The sequence below is a fragment of the Pseudochaenichthys georgianus genome, chromosome 5, assembly GCF_902827115.2.
Source record: "Pseudochaenichthys georgianus chromosome 5, fPseGeo1.2, whole genome shotgun sequence".
In the NCBI taxonomy this organism is placed as follows: domain Eukaryota; kingdom Metazoa; phylum Chordata; class Actinopteri; order Perciformes; family Channichthyidae; genus Pseudochaenichthys; species Pseudochaenichthys georgianus.
In genome coordinates, this window is record NC_047507.1 from 30,951,628 (window position 1) to 30,975,089 (window position 23,462).

Below are 23,462 nucleotides of genomic sequence, written 5' to 3' on the forward strand. Positions count from 1 at the left end.
TTTAAGCCACTCATTGGTATTTATTGGGTGGACGATTTAAGAGCAACACTGGTCTTGTGTAAATGCAATACAAATACAACATCACCACAAACTGCAAGCGCTAGAGCAATCATTAAGGTCAACTCACTTCTATAAAACAGATAACAAAAACAGATTCATAACCTAATAAATGTAGGATTTATTTATTTATCGATGATTATAAATAACTAAGTAAACCTTAGAAACTGAGTGTGTATCACGATAATTGAACAATGTAATTAGAGTTCTGCTCTAAGATTTAGAAACTTTGTACAGTATACTTGTCTCATAATACTAAGCAGCAAGTATTATCGTCCTCAATACCAAAGCCACAGGTGATGTTGTGGTATGCAGTCATAAATAATAAAAATCAACACTTTTGCAGGAAATTGGTTTTGAAAACAGAGAACCCCAGTTGTTTAATCTCAAACAAGGGTGAATAATATGAAAATTACCCTATGTGTAAAAGATAGTACAGAATAATCACATTTATTACCTAAATTGAAATGGAACATTTAGGAATAACAACAAAATATCAGACAATCTTATGATAAAGACTTAATTTAGGTAACTGCATGCAAAAAGTACCAGTTTAACTTGGAAGTAACAAACTTTAAAACACAGAAGAATGACCCTTCTTAGGGGCCATAATACAGGAAAAGCTATACACTACTAAGGTGTCGAGATATAGAAAATATTCAATATCATCATGGTCCTATTTTTTTACACCATAACACATTGTGGGCATAGGATTACTGCTTAGATATTCCCCCGGTTCTAACGTCTAAACACATAAGAGGAAACATGAAAGCAAGATTAAAATTGTATGAATAATAATATTTGATCAAATGTATGTGTGCAACTTGCAAGAAATAAAAGTATTCTGTATGACCCAATCAATTAGTTAGGTTTCACGTCTTAAAAACACAAAAAAACTCTTCTAGCCTTTCAGGGCTATTAAAAAGACTTTATCGAAAGACATAAAAAGCAACTTTACAAATAAGTACCCCATTATAAATGACTAGTATACTATATACATTAAGTGCCAACACTTTTGTGAAGCTTCCCAAAAACACCAATATGATTTAAAGATAAAAGATGATACATGTGCAAAAATCCAAAAAGTTTGTCACTCATTCTGAGGTTGGCATTCCACATTTTCCAGTGTCCAGTGATTAAACCCAAGTCCTTTCTGTGGTACTTTTAATTCTGGCTTTGTTTAGGCTCTTGCGTGGGTTTAGAGGCTGCGTGAGAGCTGGAACTCTCCTCCCACTCGTAACAGTGGTTTACCCGGGCACAGCTCAGCAGACACTGCAGCTCTTCCCGAAACTCTGTGTAGTGTTCGATCAGCTCTGCTATGGAACTGAATTCAGTCTTGCATTGCTGAGAGATAAACAAAAAGATTACTGTAAAAGCAGAAGTAACAGCTAGGGTTACACAGTATCAGTTTGACATTATAATCAAATGCCAACATGACTCATTCTTAGTTTCAGTTTTCACAGATAATAATGTCTGTCTCAGTTGTTTGCCTCTTTAACACTCTTTTTACACCCAATAAATATCCCTTAGTTATTTAGTAAAACCCTCAATTGCAGAGAGGAATATGTTCCTATAGGAATCTATATTAATAAATCAATTCAATCATGAAAATTCATCTTCTTTCTGATTATCTAAAAATAGTGAAAAAAAGACACTGTTTGGTGTGTGACTATATCCTTGGTAGCTCAAATAAAACTGATACAGTTGTTTACAGTACAAACTAAGTACAAATGTACCTGGCAGACTCACCGTTTGCTAATAATTCTGTGTAATAATTAACCTTAGCAAAACATTTACCTCGAGCAGGAATTTCCCTTTGTGAGTGTTTCCGATAAGGTGGGTGATCAGGCCAGAGGGAAAGCGGATGATGAGAGAGCCACATTTGGGTTTTTTAGGATGTGGGCACAGGAGGTATGACCCGAGAACGTCGTCTGCAAGCAGGGCAAAGCTGCTGTCACTAAAAAAAAAAAATACACATTTAGAAAAACACAGACATATAGCGGGCAAGAAGAAGCATCTATTTCAAATGCATGAAGGACTCTTACGTTGCGATACCAGCCCAACACCACACCGTTTGAGCCAGTGCTTCTTCCGTTTCGGCCAAGCTCGGAGCCCGTGATCTCCTTACCGGTACTTTGTCTTGCTCCTTTCCTGATTCACATTTGAAAGAAAAATCAGTGCGAATTTGGAGATGATTAAAAGCTAAGAGGTCAAAAAGTTGAAATATTTCACCAGCCGTGTTTGCGTGTGGAACCATTCAATAAATCCCAACCTCAGTGAATGTTTGGTTTAGAAGGCCCCGACACACTAAAGGAAACCAGAAGACTGTTCGACTCGGCCAAAAAGTACAAGTGAGCCAGGACATGACTCTCCATAAGCAGCATGCAACGGTTATTATAAAAAGAGAACCGTAAAACGTAGGGCTATAAAGGCTTAGCATACACACACATTAAAACCACCAGTGTTTGCCAAACATTTTTGCACCACTCTCACTCCCTACCTAGCTTCATTCCAGGTTGCAATATTGAACAAATTCAAAAAGATACCGGGTGTACACTTTTGACTTCAATTGTTTGTTTTCCTTACGTCAGTTTCTCTTCTTGTACAGATTTGCTTAAGCTCAACAGCCAATCAACTGATTTAACATTTTAAAAAGGAAGTGGCCAAAAATAGTGCCAGACACACCGCAAATAGTACACCAAAGATGCTAACCAACGGCAATGACCGTCGATCAATAATCGGCTTTGTGTGTCAGGACCCTAAAACAAGATTTAGATAAACAAAGCAGTTGGTGATGAAAGAAAACATTCAAAACGAGTGTTTTAACACATTAAAGCTACTAGTTCAAACTGAGACGTTTTAAGAACATTTACATCCGTTGTGACTCGACCAGAACAACCTACTTATCACGTGTCTAAATGTCTACCTGCTGACACCACGACAGACAGTGAGTGGCTGCCCTTCACCTAAACATTGAGGGGTTTCCTTTACCTCCACAACTCTTTGACTCTTGAAAGCGCTTTGTGAACACTTAGCCCACCTTGTGAGGCACTCAGTTGCTCCTGAACGTTGCGCTGTTTGAGCGGTGTGAAAGTGAAAGAGCGGTAGGCCCCAGATTTCAGCACCTTGTTGCGGATGGCCTTCTTGCGCACCAGGGAGGGGGAGGAAGTGGGGAAGACTTCATCTTGGCTGCTGTTCAGGTCATCGGAAGACTTTTGATTGTTCTATAGATGCAATGAAAGGAAATAATGGGGTAAAAGGAATAATATAATCTTGTAGGTGAAAATAAGAAGACGTTCAAGTCCAAACCTTAGATCCCGGCAGCAAGCCCTGAAAAGGAGCTCTTCTGAAGGACACCAGGGCACTGACGCTGAGAGGGAAGCCGTGGTTGAGCAGGGAGGGGTTGCGACGCGGCGCCGAGCCCACAGAGTCTCCCTGAGCCTCCTCGGGGTGCTTTTCTATGTAAGACAGCTGGAAACAGCGGCAAAGCAGCAGGTTCAGGAACTGTGCCTAGAGAGGAGAACATGGACACAGAAAACACAACAGTTCTACTTAGATTGTATCATCAATTTTTGTGTTTTTTGATCAACCAAATTCCTAGTAAACATTTTTCAGTTAAGAGCAACACTAACAAAAAACGTTTTCTCTCTTTGGAAGAAATATCACCACAAACTCCAAAACGCCTGACTGACGATCAATTTGGCCAAACAACAAGGTTGGTTTTAAGCAACGGTTTATTAAGTTAACATGGTTTATTTAAGGTCAGCAATGTTTTGATAAGAGTTTGGTAGACCAAATGTGTTTGATCTTGTGAGGGTTTCTTTGTGTTAATTATAAGATATTTTGATAGCAGAATTATAGTCTCTACAGACCCACAGAAGCTAAATAAATACTGCGTGGGTGTGTCTTTGTTCTGCTCAGTCAATGGGACAACTTACCCTGTTATCATTAATATTGCTACATAGTCTGTGTGGGTGTGCTATTTATATTCTTTTGTGTAAGATATCTTTTACATTTGTTTACTGTTACTGCACAATTATTATTATTTATTTGTTGAAGGTGGCGTACATTTCTATATATCTTTTGCTGGAAAACAATTCCATTAAAATATATTTGTCAAATAAACAGGTTTCTTTCAAATACAGCACATATTCTTCCTTTGATGCTTCCCATATATACTTTTTTTGTAGGGCCATTATGTCAAAATCCTAGATATGCATAGTTCCACATCTGCCCTAAATTGTTCTTGTGTAAGACACATAACTTAACTATTTCTCCTATCAATATTATACCCAAAGTTTCTCACCGCTCTTGAATGCCTTGCTTGAAAGACATGGCAGTAGAGCTGGGCATCAGTGCTGCCTGGGTTGTGGGAGACAAAGGAACAACTGGGCCTCAGAGGGCCAGGCGGTGGACAGAGAGACTCGCCGCAGAGCGTGAGCCATCAAGAGTTTCTGCATACAGTGACACACGAGAAAAACGACTTCATCTTTAATGTTCCAGATTTAAAACAAACTCATTAGATCAAGATGTCCATGAATGTAGCATGCCTAACGTCTCAATACTTGCCGTTTCATCCTCATTGTACATCTTCACACCTTTGATGGAGAATTTTAGGGATACAGGCCTCCTTCTTTTGCATGTCTGAAGAAAACAAACATATTCAATATCGTATTTTCCAAAAACGGGCACAAGTTGCTACTTTTGGGGATAATCTAAGGCTCAGGCTTACTATGAGGCACTTCAGCTGAGTGTGCAGCTGCTCTATCTGGTCATCCAAGCAGCAGTCATCCACAGGAAATGAACCCACATACTTCACAGCAAAGACAAACATTAAAGCGAAACACAAACACACAAAAAGACACAAACATGAATTACTTGTTCTAGTTACCTCTGCTGATCGAGTGACTGTACCATCTTCTCCCACTGGCGCCTCACCCATGCTTCTGTTTATCTCTGCAAAAGCAGACATATTTTAGACCTAAAAGCAAAGCCCAGTTAGAATAAAGCTCATTTGAAAAGCTATCTAACAAACAAGCAGATCACTTAGTCAGACATTTACAATAGTAGACTACAGCTGCATGAGGTTTAAACAGGGTGTAATGAAGTGAACGTTTGGCAGAGTATTGTAAAATACAATACCATCTTGAAATATCAGAATACTTGAAGACAGGTCGTGATTTAGGATTGGTCTGTGGTTTTAAAAACAGGCTTATTAGTCTTTTATCCAATGTCCGAGCAACGTAACCGAGTCAAAGTCGCTGCCAACAAGTGGGAACGTTGTTTTATTGTTTCACTTGTATTCATCCCGAACAGTAGGCTACAATAAATCCAAAATGACAAACGTAGGTGTCATTCGGCTTCAATTTGTTCTTCGTTTCCACCCAGTGTAGGCGGACAGTGCACCGGAGCTCCTCGACCTGTTGAAACAAAAGCTTTGAAATCACATAAACTTACTTTCGGAGTTGTTAGACCACAGCCCGTTCCTCGCGAAGCCTGCGTCTCCTTCAGTGGGTCTTCACACGGCGCGTGACACCGACGTCCTGCACCTTTACCTGCTGCCCGAGGCGGGGCTCGAGGGGAGGGAACCGGGGAGTCAGGAGAGGGTACGTGAACACGTCGGCCCCTGAGATATGATACACCCCTCCCTCTCCCTGCTGCTCTTTTCTATAAATCCACTCTTTTCCACCAAGCTCCTCACATTCCTACATATTGCGAAATGTACCGCAGTGACGTCACGCGCCCTGTGGTGGGAAAGTCAGGTTCCTCTGGGACAAGCACATTTCGCTATGATGGTTTCAAGTATCATTTTCTATAAACTTGCTTTTTTGGTAAAATATTCAATGCTTAAATTAAACTCTCTTAGAAGTTAAGTGAGAAAGATTGTTTGGACACCTGACATAGCCCTGGGCCCAAAACAAGCACTTGACACATCATTTCCTGCATTTTGATTAATTTTCAATTTATGGTGAAAAGAATCAGGCAGCAGGTAACAAATATAATATATTAATAGTAGCCTACAATATAATGGATTATAATGCAATAAGGCCGCCATACTTTCTGTACTGCTTTCAAATATGTAACTGAACAGAAATAGACATTTTAGATATCAATGTGATAATCAATGCGTTGAGGTTATGATTCCCCGTATTAAATTGTACGGAAATCAGGATGGCCCAAGTAAATGATTTATTGAACTCTGCTGGTCATCAACCCAGTATTGTTTAACTGATAAGACAAAACACGTTTGAGAGCCCAGCATTTAACAACCGTTTGCTTCTTCTCTCTTCATGAAGAGATGTGATTCATCCCACCAAGTCTAACATTCACGAGAGATCTAACGGCTCTTTATATTTAGAAGAATTTCTCTGACAGCATAAATGCAGACATGCTTTACCCTTCCCTTCTGATGTGTTTGGGGAAAGAACATCTTTACATATGCATTTGGAAAAAAAATAGCAAACCTCACCTACACATCACTATAAAATATTGTGGTATCTTGTCCAGAAGAAATTATAAAAACGCATACATTCATACCTAATACTACTTAATGTTTTTGAATCAGGACAATTATGCATTGTATTTAAAATAAATCACTCAAACTAAATAAAGGAAAAATAAATAACAGCAAGATTTTACAAATATAGCCATTTTATTAATGACTTGGAAAAAAAGCTTAACAACACAAGGAATACATGCATGCAGGGTATGTATGAGCTATTGTCCTCCTTGTTCGTACTCACAAGACACATTTCTTACAGTTGGATACTGAATTACAGCTGTGAAGCAATCAAATCAATTGATGTATATGCTCGTTTACACACACATCAAAAAATACATTTTCTCCTATGTGTATGAAATGAAAACTAACTTAGTGTTTTATCATTGTATTTCCTTAACATGTCACCTGCAAGCCTAATCTTTTGTTGGGGCAATCTTTTGTTAAATAACACATCAAATCCTTATTCATAATAATAAAAAATATTTAAGAACAAATGTCGATACAATTTTAAATCTAAGGTAGTACTGCACGGACAAAAAATATTGTCATTTACTCCCAGTACAGGAAACAACCATAGAATCTGTGTTTATAAAATATGAATGTCTTTAGGAACAGTTTCAAACCAACATTTTAACTTCAAATGTAATTTTTGCAACCATCCAAAACACTGATATCTCACTTCATTTGATAGGAACTCGTACTGCCAACAGCTAATTAATACACGAGGAACAGATATAAAAATGATAGTTACCAAATGGCTCTAGTTACAGATTATTGGACCTCGCTATGTTTCCCGATCTGGCAGCTGATCTGTTTTAACAGCAACACTTACTGAGCTTTTTCTACACATGGTGATTAAAAAATGAAATTCAGGAAACTCTCAACGTACAGTAAACTTGGTAGGATAACGTTATTCTACAATAGAAATTAAAAAAAAACTACTGCCCTGTTAAAAAGGGGAGAACATGGTCAAAAGAGAGAGCACTGAAACGAAGCGGCTGCATATTCAGAGCAGCTCAGTTCGTGGAAGGCGGCGCCGGCTCAGTTTTTCCCTCTCTTGGACTTACGAGTGGTCGGCTTGCCGCCCTTCGCCCCCTTTTTCGGTGCGGGCCCTTTTGTAGGTTCAGGCTCAGGCTCAGGCTCAGGCTGCCTTTTGTTTGCCGGCTTTTTAACCGCCGGCTCCTTAGGAGAAGACTCTTCAGGCTTAGATCGTCTGGACCTCGTTGTCTCCTTCGTGACTACCGCCTCCTCAGGGGACGAATCTCTGGACGCGGGTCGTTTGGCCCCCCGTTTGGCCAGCTTTTTAACCGCTGGTGTTTTGGGCTTTGTTGCAGGAGCTCTCTCTTGACGGGCGTGGCCACACACACACACACACACACACACACACACACACACACACACACACACACACACACTCACAGTGCAGAGATCCGCGGAGCCGCGGCTGAGAAAATATAAGGCTTGTGTGTGCGTGTGTGTGTGTGTGTGTGTGCGTGTGTGTGTGTGTGTGTGTGCGTGCGTGCGTGCATGTGTGTGTGTGTGTGTGTGTGTTGTGTGGTGTGTGTGTGTGTGTGTGTGTGTGTGTGAGGAGCTCCGCGGATTGGTCCAAGCCGTTACGTCACTATGACCAGGAAGAAAAAAATGGAAAAAGAGAAATCTCCAACGAGGCGTTCTGGGGCAGCACAGACAGGTCTTTTCTGTGTTAGAGTTTTACTCGCTACAGGGTGTACTTTGAGGGTTTGTGACTCTGCAGACCGTTTACATGCAGAAAAAGCTACATAACACACAAGGGGACGGGTAATAACCGGAAAAGCGTGACATGTTTAAGTTAAATCTGTGGTATTTCGTACTGCACGTCCTGAACCCAGTTGTTGAACTTTGCTCCAAACCCATTGCAGTTCCCATAAAAACTTTAATATGTGTCCTACTGTACTGTAGCTGTGACCCACCTTTCCCTGGACCTTGACGAGCATTTGGCTTTTGGCGTGGACTTCCTCCTGGATGGAGTTGTAGACATTTAACAGTACATGTTCACTGTCCTCAATGTTCTGTGACAAAGCGCTGATAAGATGGACTTTTCTCTGGTCAGCCAGGTTCTTCCTCTGCCTGTGTCTCTGCTGCAAGTCTTTGTTCCTGGCCTGCTCTCCTCCCACCACCTCCTGTTCCAGCTGCTGTAGTCTGGGGACAGATGGATCAACAGGGAACTGTTCATACTGGACTGTCATGTCTGAATCTTAAATGTAATAAATAACACTTAAATGCACTATTAATCTTGGTACAGATCCATTTTATAGTTCAATTGTAGTGGACACATACTGAGTAAGATGTTTTTAGCTGTAAATTGGCACTTCAATAGTGTTTTATTTGTCAGATAGTTACAGATTCTTATCTTCACGGTCAACCATTTCTGTTCTGTTTTATTTTCTATTTCTAGATGAATATATTTGATTTTTGATTTCTTATGTTGTGCAATACTTTGTTTTACATGCTGCTGCAACGTCCCCATGTCCCAATCTGTGATTAATAAAACTATATCTTATTTAGTTGGAATGCTGACACAGCATTCCAACTATCTGTTATGTTACGCACGAAATTCTTTATTATTCCGCCGGGTTATTTTGCACCTCTTCTTCTCCCACATTCCACATCGCAGAAACTCCGTTCAAACATCAAAACGTTCAGCTCGGTCGGGAATCGATGGCTATTACTTTTCTCATTCATAACTTTCATAATTTCAGAGATTCATCCCATAATACATCACAATCACATTTTTAACATGGAAGTCAATGGAGAAACTCTTCAGACTTGAACAATCTTCATGCAACTTCAACTGCTAACTGCTCCTTTCATACTTTCACTCAGAAACCTCATTCCACTTTAAAATGTTACACATCTTTCTGACATTATTCGTGTAAAACAACTTTTAAATCTGATTCATACTTTTAGAGATATTTAACATTGTTCAGACCTTGGTAAAGAGGCCTTCTTCAGATTTAGAGTGAGTGATGTCACAGCTAGAGTGGAGGACAGATTTCATTTTGCCTTCATATTTTCTTTTAAACCTGCCATAATTCCCAAACCCTACATTCCTGAGACATAATTTTTCATGAGAAACATAGGAAAACATCTCGTAGCTTGAAAAATGACAAACAATTAAGCAAAAATAATTAAACAAAATGCCTCTTGAGGGCATGAAGTGACAAAAACTTTCAACATGTCTCCATTAAACCAGCCTCATCTTTCCCCACACAGCAGCCGCACACCTTTAGTTAATCTGCCAAAAAGGCCACATTATTAACCCGGAAGTACACACAAAGTACACTTCAGATGCTCAAGTTCCTTGACATGCTTCACGCTTTGAAATTTCACCGATATCTGTTACGGTTCTTCAACAAAACGTTCACATGTAATGCGATGTTTGGGGTCGGCGCGATGACATGTAAAGTCAATGCAGAGTACACTACAGTACACTACATACGCAAATTCACTCCGACGGCCAGCATGAAGCGGTGGACGCCGCGCGAATCACACGATTGAGGCGATTGAAGGGGGCCGCGTCAAACGCGAGAGTTCAATCTTTTCAACTTGAGTGTCAAATTCACGTGACGCGTTCTTGCGAAAGCCAATCAGCGTTGGGATAATTCCTTCTGACGTCCTGCTGTTGATCAGTTGTAAAGATGGAAGAGATGATCGTTGTGGCTGTGAGTGGGTTCCCGGAGATATACGATACACTTCCACAGAAGGTACAAAGCAGCAATAGTTGCCTCCATAGTCAAGGACAGAAATAACCAAAACGATCTTGCATGTAAGCAAGGCCGTAACCATGGAGTCAACATTGGGGGGGACCAAAAATTCAATCAATTTGAATACTAATTTCCTGCTATTCTAAAGGAAAATATATAAAAATGGATTTCTTTGTCTATATAAATAAACGTACCTTGCCTTTTAGAAGTAGTAAAATTGAAGTAAATTGATGTGTGTGTCCCAATGTATATGGTGAATTCGGCCCTGCATGGAAGTATAAACAACCTCAACTGTCCGTCAACGGCGCGTCAACGGTATGTCTGTTTTGAATGACGCGATAAAACAAACTGCAAGCCGCGGTGAAACTGCAAGCCGCGGTGAAACTTGAGCGATTGGAGCGATGCGAATATTCGCATCGCGTCCGGTGTGAACGCAGCATAAGAGGTTTATCTCTCATTCAGAACAATGAAAATGCTCTCCTCTCACTGATCACCATGGAAACCTTTGATCTCTGGACACGTCGTTAGCTCAAATATAAACACCTATGTCATGGAACACGATGATGTCATAACTCCAATTGACATGCTCAGAGCAGCAGACTTCACATAATGGTTAACACAGCTCTACGTCAATTATGGGGTGTCATCATATGCCGTTTCCATGGAAACGCATCCCTCGCCATAAAACACGTATGTCGCTGTAACTCCAATGGACACGGTCCGATCGTCCCCCAAACTCGCTTGTATTATCACCGGTCCTTGCCTCAACAGCTTTACGGGAAATCTGAGATCTCACCATAGGCTGTTGCCATGGAAACCAATCCCTCGCCATAAAACCCGATGTCGCTGTAGCTCCAATGGACATGGTCCGGTCGTCCCACAATCTTCACCTGTATATCACCTCTCCATGCCTCAACAGCTCTACGTCAAATCTGCAATACTCACATATGCCGTTTCCATGGAAACGCATCCCTCGCCATAAAAACGGTGGCGGTTTTCTCATAACTCAGTGAAAATGCTCCAAACTGCCCAAACTTCACAGGTTTGGTAACGATGCAGCCATCAACGCATCTAAGCGTATTATGAGATGTCATCAAATGCCATTGGCATGGCCGACAGGTCATTCGCCATCAAGGTAGTTCAAAAGTTTGCAGTTCAAATATTCTGCTGCTTTTCCAAGCCTTTTTACTTTCTGTTCTTCTCTCATCACACATTCAGCCCCCAGTGTTCATGTATCATTACAATCTAAATTCTTCACTTTCTTCTTACACCTTACATTTCAGCATAGGCAGTTTAGCGTCAGCTTGTTCAGCATTCCCACTAGCAATTTCTTCAGGAATTGCATTCTCTAAGTCTTATCTTTATTATTGTATGTTCTACACTTTCTTTTTCGGGTGCAATCAATTAAATATGGACACAGTTTCTTACAACCTCAGACCTTTTTTAATTATCAGAACAATTGTCGACACGGGGTTACTACAATTTAGGCAAATTCAAATTAAGCCCTTTTAATGCCACTTGGAATTAGAGTTCAAGACCATTTAAGGTGCAATTTCAATGTTAATATTACAATTATTTTCCCAAAAATATATGTCACCAATTATACAAACAATTATTTACATTGCAACTTCAGAAAAGTATGGCATACAATCCTATTTCCTATGTGCTAGCATGTTCAAGACTTTTGAAATATGTACTTAACAATTAAATACCAATTAAGTCCTTATTTTTATGTATTTATATATTCAATGTCAATTGAATGCCTCTTAAGGCTTTTTTAGGATGCGTGGGAACCCTGGTACACAAAAACGTTATGGTGTTATGGCGTCCTGCTCCACATCCTTTGCACAATGTTGGAAAGACATCATGTAAAAAGACAGCAGTTGTAATGGCTGGTTCTGTGTGTACAATGTGTCTCTACAAACCTCTCCAGGACATGTTGCTGGTCCAGAGGCCCTGCAGTGACATCAGGAGAGTCTTTGAGCCCGTCTCTGTCTGGACCTTCTGGACACCGACTGCCGGTACAGCAGGCTGGCTCGCCAACATGAGGAAATAATATCCAATAAGTATTTGAATGTCAGCATTCATGTCCAGCAGTTATTCTAAAATGGTAGATACCTAATATAGAAACTATAACATATCTTGAATGTTTACTGGTAGTGTTGGAAGGTGCTAATGAACAGTACCTTGGTCTGGGAAGTTTCTCCAGTTGTTTTGTGGCAAACGGGATCAGTGTGGCAGGAGCCCTCTTCTTCTGAGACCTCTGTCATACAGCTAGCACTTACTGATGCTTAGAAGCAAGACAATCCATAGCAGTGATAGTACATACACAAAAACAAGGACTCTTGAGAAAAAAATGCAATCTCATACAACAACATTGTGTTCAGCAGGAGTGTTTACTTAAGCTTTTTTGACATGCACTGGACCACATTTCAAAACTAGTTACCTGGTTCTTGGGAAGATGATTTTCTGTTTTCATTCTTGGGGCCAGAGCTCCCCCTGCTGGCTCGAGCCTTCTCCAGATTGGACAGTTTGGAATCATAGGAGGAACGCAGGGCAGCGATGTCCTCCTGCAGCTTTGCCTTGGATTCCTGTTCTGCATTGTACTCAGCCTGCAACTTGGCCAGCCTCTCTTCGTACTCCTGTGGCGAGAGCAGAATACAGCCCGATAAATCACCTGCTCTTTATACAAAGCATGTAGAGATGTGAAGTGATATATGGGTGTGGGAACGGCCTGTAGTTGCCTCTTTAATCTTCTCCTTCTCTACTTCTTTGGTGCTGGACTGTGGCCTTGAAAGAGCAGCAGGGGATTCCTCAGAAAAGTGACCAGAGAGCAGAGCTGCATGCAAAATAGAAGAAAAAGTAGGATAAAAAGCAGGCGTTAAAAATCACACAACAAGTAAGCATATCCAGGTGGAACGTCTCTTGATATCTCTTGGTAGCATAAAAATAATTTAGCAATATTCAAATAAAAATGGCATTTTGGCTTGAATTAAAAGGCTGGTCAAAAAAATACTTACATGATAGGTTTGTGGTGCCCATCTGACCTGAGATAAGGGCCCGCAACTTCTTGATCTCCTCCTGATACTCCCGCAGCAGAGCATCTTTGGGGTCCTCATTGATACAAGGCCTGTTCTGGATGCTCTTGGCCCGGTTGGCATAGCGCAGTGTGCTCAGGGTTTCCTCGTAGTTGTTATCCGAGGGGGACAGACAGGCGATCATTAATGTGCGCGTGTTTCCTCCCAGAGAGTCCTGCAGCAGCCTGGTCAGCTTGGAGTCTCGGTAGGGGACGTGTTTGGAGCGTCCGTCCACCAGCGCCGAGATGACGTTACCCAGCGCCGAGAGGGACAGGTTGATCTTGATGGCCTCGCGGAGCCGCTCACCTGTAGCACCGGTTTTAGACTGACGCTCACTTCCCGCCAGGTCAACCAGGTTAAGTTTACCTGCTCGTAGATGATCCTGGCCTTCTGCATCTGAGAATATGGGATGACAAAGAACATTGTGAAAAATGTGACTTGTTACTGTTACAATTAGTAAAAGACACCCTGAAATTATTTATTTTTTAAAATCCTGCTGGGTCTGGGTTTATGATCATCTCTCCTATTCAGCATTTAAATGTATCAAAGCTGGTCACACTTTATTTTAAAAATATTCATTATTCACACTATCAAAGATTTCAGAAAGTGGAATTTAAAGGGCCCTATAATGCTCATTTTCAGGTTCATATTTGTATTTTGTGAACATGCTTTAATGTTCAAAAAGGTATTTATTTTTCTCATACTGCCTTTGCTGCAGCATCTCTTTTCACCCTCTGTCTGAAACCAGAGCCCAGTCTGCTTTGATTGGTTAGCTAGACGGCTCTGTTGTGACAATAAGTATCTTCTTGGTCGAATGCACTTATTGTAAGTCAGCTAAATAAAATGTAATGTAATGTGATTAGTCAACCGCTTAGAGATGTCCCGCCCCTTCACCTATCATATAGAATGGGTTGGAGCACTAATGCAGGCATTTCAGACAGGGGGGGAGTGCGTGGGAGAGAACATCTCTCTGGAGGGAACTTTGGGATTTTAGCCTTTGCAGAGCATTTTCATGAACCAAAACCTCTAAAACACACTACAGGAGGAAAACCCCTAAAAGCATAATAGGGCCTCTTTAAAGAAAGGAAGATCAAGCACATGTTCCTTCATGCAGACAAAAATGCCTTTATCACATATTAAACGGAATGTCAATATGTTTCAACATGTTAAACGTATTGCATCAGTGTGTGTGAGTGTGAGTGTGTGTGAGTGTGAGTGTGAGTGTGAGTGTGAGTGTGAGTGTGAGTGTGTGTGTGTGTGTGTGTGTGTGTGTGTGTGTGTGTGTGGTGTGTGTGTGTGTGTGTGTGTGTGTGTGTGTTCACCTGTGTTGCACATCTCCAGGTGGATGGTGAAGATGGAGTGTGAGCGAGAGGAGTCCTTGTTCATCAGCGTGAAGCCCACTGCCCTGTTTCCCCAGCCTTGCACTATGATTCTCTCACACTCACCCACACTGTGCACAGTGTGCATGGAGAGGTCCCGCACATACACCCCCCGCTCTGGATGCTCTTTCAGCTAAGTATTCATCAACCACACAAAAACACATACACACAATCCAAATCTGTCACCTTGTTCAAACACCTTGACCTTCAAGCAACTACTGTGCTTGTAAGTCACCATGGCAACTTACACAGTACATGCACATTCCACAAAAAGCTCACTGACAGAGAATAGCCTGAGAAGCTATAATCACTTTACTTACTGAAGAGCAATAATCCTTTGGGCTTCTGATTTGTTTATTGAAACAACAAAAGACTTACCTCCAATCTGTGTTTGGTGTCATTTCCCAATAGGTCTCTGATTTCTTCATTGTAAATCTCCAAGTAGGAGGCCCTCACCAGGAATTTAGTATTCTCTGCACACTAGCTTGCACACATAAACACATCAAATGAGTCTCTCGGAGCACATAAAGCTCAGACAAGCCTGGACAGAGGACTATATGTAAGAAAAGTCGTAGCCACTAGAATGGCGTACAAAAAGTGCTTAGCCAACCTACCTAAATACTCTAAAAGACAAATAAATCAATTTTAAGCATTATTATCACTAGCATTATTAGTTTATCTTGTTATTTTCTACAAAAATATTTAAATTGAAGTGGATCCTTGCTTTTTTTTCAGAAGCTGAAACCATTGACCAATTCTTTTTTTTATTAACCTGAGAATTAATTGTCACTTTTGTGCATTTTCATTTATCTGTGCATTAAATAAATATGCAAAACGTTCTCTTCATTTTAAGTATAATGGTACCTTTCTTGTAAATTGTGGTGTAGCATAACTTCCATAATTTTTTATTAAATTATATTATATCGTACATTCATTTCCTGTACTGTGTTGTTTATTTTTGTGTTGCTAAATATATATATTTTTTCATCTACCTGTATACTCTCAAAGATGTGCTCAAAAGCTCTTGGGATGACCCCCCTCTGGGCTGTAGGGTCGGACACCCCCTGCATGGTGAAAGACTTCCCACTTCCAGTCTGTCCATAGGCGAAGATTGTGCCATTGTATCCCTCAGTGACACCCTGTAAAGAAAAGTATAGGAATAAAGTCTGGCATGACCTTATGCAAGACAATTCTTTAAAAAGCACCCTTCTGAAAGTGACTGACAGCAACCTGTTAAGTAAATAATGAGGTCTGCTGTCATGAGCAATAAGATATAGGCTGTTGTTGGACTCAGGGTGTCCAGTGACCACTTTTGTAATGCTTCTGTATATGTTGGCACTGAAAACTAAACAAATTAAAAAAAAAAAACAGAATCAAAAGTGGGTGCCAGAGCTTACCTCAACCAAAGGATAGGCAATCTCGTTGTACATCTGCTCAGTGGTTTGATCAATGAAGTAAGTCCCATCAAAGGTGAACTGTTTGGGCGGCTCGTCCACTGCCCCGGGCTTTTCTATGAAGCACTGGCAGCGGTGCGGGTCGATGGAGAGAACCGTGTTAGAGCCGAGAGCCTTCTCCCGGTCATTCAGGGGCCTGCACCTCACAACCACCTTCACTGACTCTGATCCCATGGCTCAACATCCACAACACAGCAGTCGACTTATACAGTAGCTAGCTAAAGATAAAAAAAACAAAGAACACTGTTCAATTATCATTTATACATATTTAACGTAACACAGCTGAGTTGAGCCTCATTAGCTTACCTAGTTTAAAAGCACGCGGACAAATGGCTGAAAAACAGTTCCCATCCCGGTTAAAGTCGGTTTAGAAAAACTGACAACCAGAGGATATCAAACACCACCAACAAAATAATGATGTACTTAAAAAGTAAAGTGAGACTTTTAATTTCCTGTTCAGGTGTCGTTATAGGTTACATTGCATTCTGCACTGGTTCGTGGTTCCTCCCACAGCGTTGACATTGCTTAGCAACCATAAACAACCGTTGACCAATGGAAGCGAACCTACCTCGTAATATTGCTTGGAGTTACAAATAAATGTTTTTAGTATAGGAGAACATGGGTAAACAAATAGGTTACCCACAGATGCCTGTATTATGGGTTTCGTTTCACCTTCCATTAACAGTTAACCTATGTGGTACAATAAGTTAATAACTCATGCATTCATAAAGGTTAAAAGATGCAGTCTTTGTTGAGAGATGTTGAATATTTTTTACATTTTCAAATGATAACATAATACAGAAAGGTGTTTCTGTTTTTAAGCCACTCATTGGTATTTATTGGGTGGACGATTTAAGAGCAACACTGGTCTTGTGTAAATGCAATACAAATACAACATCACCACAAACTGCAAGCGCTAGAGCAATCATTAAGGTCAACTCACTTCTATAAAACAGATAACAAAAACAGATCATAACCTAAATAAATGTAGGATTTATTTATTTATCGATGATTATAAAATAACTAAGTAAACCTTAGAAACTGAGTGTGTATCACGATAATTGAACAATGTAATTTAGAGTTCTGCTCTAAGATTTAGAAACTTTGTACAGTATACATTGTCTCATAATACTAAGCAGCAAGTATTATCGTCCTCAATACCAAAGCCACAGGTGATGTTGTGGTATGCAGTCATAAATAATAAAAATCAACACTTTTGCAGGAAATTGGTTGAAAACAGAGAACCCCAGTTGTTTAATCTCAAACAAGGGTGAATAATATGAAAATTACCCTATGTGTAAAAGATAGTACAGAATAATCACATTTATTACCTAAATTGAAATGGAACATTTAGGAATAACAACAAAATATCAGACAATCTTATGATAAAGACTTAATTTAGGTAAACTGCATGCAAAAAGTACCAGTTTAAATTGGAAGTAACAAACTTTAAAACACAGAAGAATGACCCTTCTTAGGGGCCATAATACAGGAAAAAGCTATACACTACTAAGGTGTCGAGATATAGAAAATATTCAATATCATCATGGTCCTATTTTTTTACACCATAACACATTGTGGTGCATAGGATTACTGCTTAGATATTCCCCAGGTCTAACGTCTAAACACATTAAGAGAAACATGAAAGCAAGATTAAAATTGGATGAATAATAATATTTGATCAAATGTATGTGTGCAACTTGCAAGAAATAAAAGTATTCTGTATGACCCAATCAATTAGTTAGGTTTCACGTCTTAAAAACACAAAAAAACTCTTCTAGCCTTTCAGGGCTATTAAAAAGACTTTATCGAAAGACATAAAAAAGCAACTTTACAAATAAGTACCCCATTATAAAATGACTAGTATACTATATACATTAAGTGCCAACACTTTTGTGAAGCTTCCCAAAAACACCAAATATGATTTAAAGATAAAAGATGATACATGTGCAAAAATCCAAAAAGTTGTCACTCATTCTGAGGTTGGCATTCCACATTTTCCAGTGTCCAGTGATTAAACCAAGTCCTTTCTGTTGGTACTTTTAATTCTGGCTTTGTTTAGGCTCTTGCGTGGGTTTAGAGGCTGCTGAGAGCTGGAACTCTCCTCCCACTCGTAACAGTGGTTTACCCGGGCACAGCTCAGCAGACACTGCAGCTCTTCCCGAAACTCTGTGTAGTGTTCGATCAGCTCTGCTATGGAACTGAATTCAGTCTTGCATTGCTGAGAGATAAACAAAAAGATTACTGTAAAAGCAGAAGTAACAGCTAGGGTTACACAGTATCAGTTTGACATTTATAATCAAATGCCAACATGACTCAATTCTTAGTTTCAGTTTTCACAGATAATAATGTCTGTCTCAGTGTTTGCCTCTTTAACACTCTTTTTACACCCAATAAATATCCCTTAGTTTATTAGTAAAACCCTCAATTGCAGAGGAATATGTTCCTATAAGGAATCTAGATTAATAAATCAATTCAATCATGAAAATTCAGCTTCTTTATGATTATCTAAAAAAATAGTGAAAAAAGACATGTTTGGTGTGTGACTATATCCTTGGTAGCTCAAATAAAACTGATACAGTTGTTTACAGTACAAACTAAGTACAAATGTACCTGGCAGACTCACCGTTTGCTAATAATTCTGTGTAATAATTAACCTTAGCAAAACATTTACCTCGAGCAGGAATTTCCCTTTGTGAGTGTTTCCGATAAGGTGGGTGATCAGGCCAGAGGGAAAGCGGATGATGAGAGAGCCACATTTGGGTTTTTTAGGATGTGGGCACAGGAGGTATGACCCGAGAACGTCGTCTGCAAGCAGGGCAAAGCTGCTGTCACTAAAAAAAAAAAAATACACATTTAGAAAAACACAGACATATAGCGGGCAAGAAGAAGCATCTATTTCAAATGCATGAAGGACTCTTACGTTGCGATACCAGCCCAACACCACACCGTTTGAGCCAGTGCTTCTTCCGTTTCGGCCAAGCTCGGAGCCCGTGATCTCCTTACCGGTACTTTGTCTTGCTCCTTTCCTGATTCACATTTGAAAGAAAAATCAGTGCGAATTTGGAGATGATTAAAAGCTAAGAGGTCAAAAAGTTGAAATATTTCACCAGCCGTGTTTGCGTGTGGAACCATTCAATAAATCCCAACCTCAGTGAATGTTTGGTTTAGAAGGCCCCGACACACTAAAGGAAACCAGAAGACTGTTCGACTCGGCCAAAAAGTACAAGTGAGCCAGGACATGACTCTCCATAAGCAGCATGCAACGGTTATTATAAAAAGAGAACCGTAAAACGTAGGGCTATAAAGGCTTAGCATACACACACATTAAAACCACCAGTGTTTGCCAAACATTTTTGCACCACTCTCACTCCCTACCTAGCTTCATTCCAGGTTGCAATATTGAACAAATTCAAAAAGATACCGGGTGTACACTTTTGACTTCAATTGTTTGTTTTCCTTACGTCAGTTTCTCTTCTTGTACAGATTTGCTTAAGCTCAACAGCCAATCAACTGATTTAACATTTTAAAAAGGAAGTGGCCAAAAATAGTGCCAGACACACCGCAAATAGTACACCAAAAGATGCTAACCAACGGCAATGACCGTCGATCAATAATCGGCTTTGTGTGTCAGGACCCTAAAACAAGATTTAGATAAACAAAGCAGTTGGTGATGAAAGAAAACATTCAAACGAGTGTTTTAACACATTAAAGCTACTAGTTCAAACTGAGACGTTTTAAGAACATTTACATCCGTTGTGACTCGACCAGAACAACCTACTTATCACGTGTCTAAATGTCTACCTGCTGACACCACGACAGACAGTGAGTGGCTGCCCTTCACCTAAACATTGAGGGGTTTCCTTTACCTCCACAACTCTTTGACTCTTGAAAGCGCTTTGTGAACACTTAGCCCACCTTGTGAGGCACTCAGTTGCTCCTGAACGTTGCGCTGTTTGAGCGGTGTGAAAGTGAAAGAGCGGTAGGCCCCAGATTTCAGCACCTTGTTGCGGATGGCCTTCTTGCGCACCAGGGAGGGGGAGGAAGTGGGGAAGACTTCATCTTGGCTGCTGTTCAGGTCATCGGAAGACTTTTGATTGTTCTATAGATGCAATGAAAGGAAATAATGGGGTAAAAGGAATAATATAATCTTGTAGGTGAAAATAAGAAGACGTTCAAGTCCAAACCTTAGATCCCGGCAGCAAGCCCTGAAAAGGAGCTCTTCTGAAGGACACCAGGGCACTGACGCTGAGAGGGAAGCCGTGGTTGAGCAGGGAGGGGTTGCGACGCGGCGCCGAGCCCACAGAGTCTCCCTGAGCCTCCTCGGGGTGCTTTTCTATGTAAGACAGCTGGAAACAGCGGCAAAGCAGCAGGTTCAGGAACTGTGCCTAGAGAGGAGAACATGGACACAGAAAACACAACAGTTCTACTTAGATTGTATCATCAATTTTTGTGTTTTTTGATCAACCAAATTCCTAGTAAACATTTTTCAGTTAAGAGCAACACTAACAAAAAACGTTTTCTCTCTTTGGAAGAAATATCACCACAAACTCCAAAACGCCTGACTGACGATCAATTTGGCCAAACAACAAGGTTGGTTTTAAGCAACGGTTTATTAAGTTAACATGGTTTATTTAAGGTCAGCAATGTTTTGATAAGAGTTTGGTAGACCAAATGTGTTTGATCTTGTGAGGGTTTCTTTTGTGTTAATTATAAGATATTTTGATAGCAGAATTATAGTCTCTACAGACCCACAGAAGCTAAATAAATACTGCGTGGGTGTGTCTTTGTTCTGCTCAGTCAATGGGACAACTTACCCTGTTATCATTAATATTGCTACATAAGTCTGTGTGGGTGTGCTATTTATATTCTTTTGTGTAAGATATCTTTTACATTTGTTTACTGTTACTGCACAATTATTATTATTTATTTGTTGAAGGTGGCGTACATTTCTATATATCTTTTGCTGGAAAAACAATTCCATTAAAATATATTTGTCAAATAAACAGGTTTCTTTCAAATACAGCACATATTCTTCCTTTGATGCTTCCCATATATACTTTTTTTGTAGGGCCATTATGTCAAAATCCTAGATATGCATAGTTCCACATCTGCCCTAAATTGTTCTTGTGTAAGACACATAACTTAACTATTTCTCCTATCAATATTATACCCAAAGTTTCTCACCGCTCTTGAATGCCTTGCTTGAAAGACATGGCAGTAGAGCTGGGCATCAGTGCTGCCTGGGTTGTGGGAGACAAAGGAAAACTGGGCCTCAGAGGGCCAGGCGGTGGACAGAGAGACTCGCCGCAGAGCGTGAGCCATCAAGAGTTTCTGCATACAGTGACACACGAGAAAAACGACTTCATCTTTAATGTTCCAGATTTAAAACAAACTCATTAGATCAAGATGTCCATGAATGTAGCATGCCTAACGTCTCAATACTTGCCGTTTCATCCTCATTGTACATCTTCACACCTTTGATGGAGAATTTTAGGGATACAGGCCTCCTTCTTTTGCATGTCTGAAGAAAACAAACATATTCAATATCGTATTTTCCAAAAACGGGCACAAGTTGCTACTTTTGGGGATAATCTAAGGCTCAGGGCTTACTATGAGGCACTTCAGCTGAGTGTGCAGCTGCTCTATCTGGTCATCCAAGCAGCAGTCATCCACAGGAAATGAACCCACATACTTCACAGCAAAGACAAACATTAAAGCGAAACACAAACACACAAAAAGACACAAACATGAATTACTTGTTCTAGTTACCTCTGCTGATCGAGTGACTGTACCATCTTCTCCCACTGGCGCCTCACCCATGCTTCTGTTTATCTCTGCAAAAGCAGACATATTTTAGACCTAAAAGCAAAGCCCAGTTAGAATAAAGCTCATTTGAAAAGCTATCTAACAAACAAGCAGATCACTTAGTCAGACATTTACAATAGTAGACTACAGCTGCATGAGGTTTAAACAGGGTGTAATGAAGTGAACGTTTGGCAGAGTATTGTAAAATACAATACCATCTTGAAATATCAGAATACTTGAAGACAGGTCGTGATTTAGGATTGGTCTGTGGTTTTAAAAACAGGCTTATTAGTCTTTTATCCAATGTCCGAGCAACGTAACCGAGTCAAAGTCGCTGCCAACAAGTGGGAACGTTGTTTTATTGTTTCACTTGTATTCATCCCGAACAGTAGGCTACAATAAATCCAAAATGACAAACGTAGGTGTCATTCGGCTTCAATTTGTTCTTCGTTTCCACCCAGTGTAGGCGGACAGTGCACCGGAGCTCCTCGACCTGTTGAAACAAAAGCTTTGAAATCACATAAACTTACTTTCGGAGTTGTTAGACCACAGCCCGTTCCTCGCGAAGCCTGCGTCTCCTTCAGTGGGTCTTCACACGGCGCGTGACACCGACGTCCTGCACCTTTACCTGCTGCCCGAGGCGGGGCTCGAGGGGAGGGAACCGGGGAGTCAGGAGAGGGTACGTGAACACGTCGGCCCCTGAGATATGATACACCCCCCCCTCTCCCTGCTGCTCTTTTCTATAAATCCACTCTTTTCCACCAAGCTCCTCACATTCCTACATATTGCGAAATGTACCGCAGTGACGTCACGCGCCCTGTGGTGGGAAAGTCAGGTTCCTCTGGGACAAGCACATTTCGCTATGATGGTTTCAAGTATCATTTTCTATAAACTTGCTTTTTTGGTAAAATATTCAATGCTTAAATTAAACTCTCTTAGAAGTTAAGTGAGAAAGATTGTTTGGACACCTGACATAGCCCTGGGCCCAAAACAAGCACTTGACACATCATTTCCTGCATTTTGATTAATTTTCAATTTATGGTGAAAAGAATCAGGCAGCAGGTAACAAATATAATATATATAATAGTAGCCTACAATATAATGGATTATAATGCAATAAGGCCGCCATACTTTCTGTACTGCTTTCAAATATGTAACTGAACAGAAATAGACATTTTAGATATCAATGTGATAATCAATGCGTTGAGGTTATGATTCCCCGTATTAAATTGTACGGAAATCAGGATGGCCCAAGTAAATGATTTATTGAACTCTGCTGGTCATCAACCCAGTATTGTTTAACTGATAAGACAAAACACGTTTGAGAGCCCAGCATTTAACAACCGTTTGCTTCTTCTCTCTTCATGAAGAGATGTGATTCATCCCACCAAGTCTAACATTCACGAGAGATCTAACGGCTCTTTATATTTTAGAAGAATTTC

General features: G+C 40.4%; 3 protein-coding genes across 5 annotated transcripts; all 3 read right to left on the minus strand.

The window, feature by feature from the left end:
* Positions 1-1,193: 1,193 nt before the first annotated feature.
* Positions 1,194-5,749, minus strand: LOC117446992 (SH2 domain-containing protein 5-like). Its single transcript, XM_034083548.2, is given in 12 exon segments — positions 1,194-1,253; positions 1,255-1,401; positions 1,855-2,014; positions 2,103-2,208; positions 3,098-3,281; positions 3,367-3,567; positions 4,364-4,441; positions 4,443-4,511; positions 4,627-4,701; positions 4,790-4,870; positions 4,949-5,013; positions 5,515-5,749. Coding segments are annotated over 11 exon segments (1,212 nt in total). The 5' UTR covers positions 5,000-5,013; positions 5,515-5,749.
* A 2,446-nt stretch (positions 5,750-8,195) lies between these two features.
* LOC117446367 (kinesin-like protein KIF17) lies at positions 8,196-16,605 on the minus strand. The gene is made up of 11 exons (XM_034082533.2): positions 16,519-16,605; positions 16,156-16,430; positions 15,751-15,897; positions 15,137-15,238; positions 14,702-14,891; positions 13,323-13,775; positions 13,047-13,141; positions 12,749-12,944; positions 12,489-12,592; positions 12,228-12,337; positions 8,196-8,737 (listed from the first exon to the last, which is right to left on the minus strand). The coding sequence occupies exons 2-11, from the start codon at positions 16,384-16,386 to the stop codon at positions 8,383-8,385; spliced, it is 1,983 nt and encodes a 660-aa protein (XP_033938424.1). The 5' UTR covers positions 16,387-16,430; positions 16,519-16,605; the 3' UTR covers positions 8,196-8,382.
* Positions 16,606-17,438: 833 nt separating this feature from the next.
* LOC117447340 (SH2 domain-containing protein 5-like) lies at positions 17,439-22,753 on the minus strand. Of its 3 annotated transcripts, none has more exons than XM_034084048.2 (10): positions 22,551-22,750; positions 21,985-22,049; positions 21,826-21,906; positions 21,662-21,736; positions 21,400-21,546; positions 20,400-20,600; positions 20,131-20,314; positions 19,136-19,241; positions 18,887-19,046; positions 17,439-18,433 (listed from the first exon to the last, which is right to left on the minus strand). In XM_034084048.2, exons 2-10 carry the CDS (start codon positions 22,033-22,035, stop codon positions 18,227-18,229), a joined length of 1,212 nt encoding a protein of 403 aa, XP_033939939.1. In that variant the 5' UTR covers positions 22,036-22,049; positions 22,551-22,750; the 3' UTR covers positions 17,439-18,226. The 3 variants fall into 3 exon arrangements, with proteins under 3 accessions (XP_033939939.1, XP_033939937.1, XP_033939940.1); XM_034084046.2 differs by having other exon boundaries at positions 21,985-22,074; XM_034084049.2 differs by lacking the exon at positions 17,439-18,433 and having other exon boundaries at positions 18,954-19,046; positions 20,082-20,314; positions 21,985-22,074; positions 22,551-22,753.
* Between the last annotated feature and the right edge of the window lie 709 nt (positions 22,754-23,462).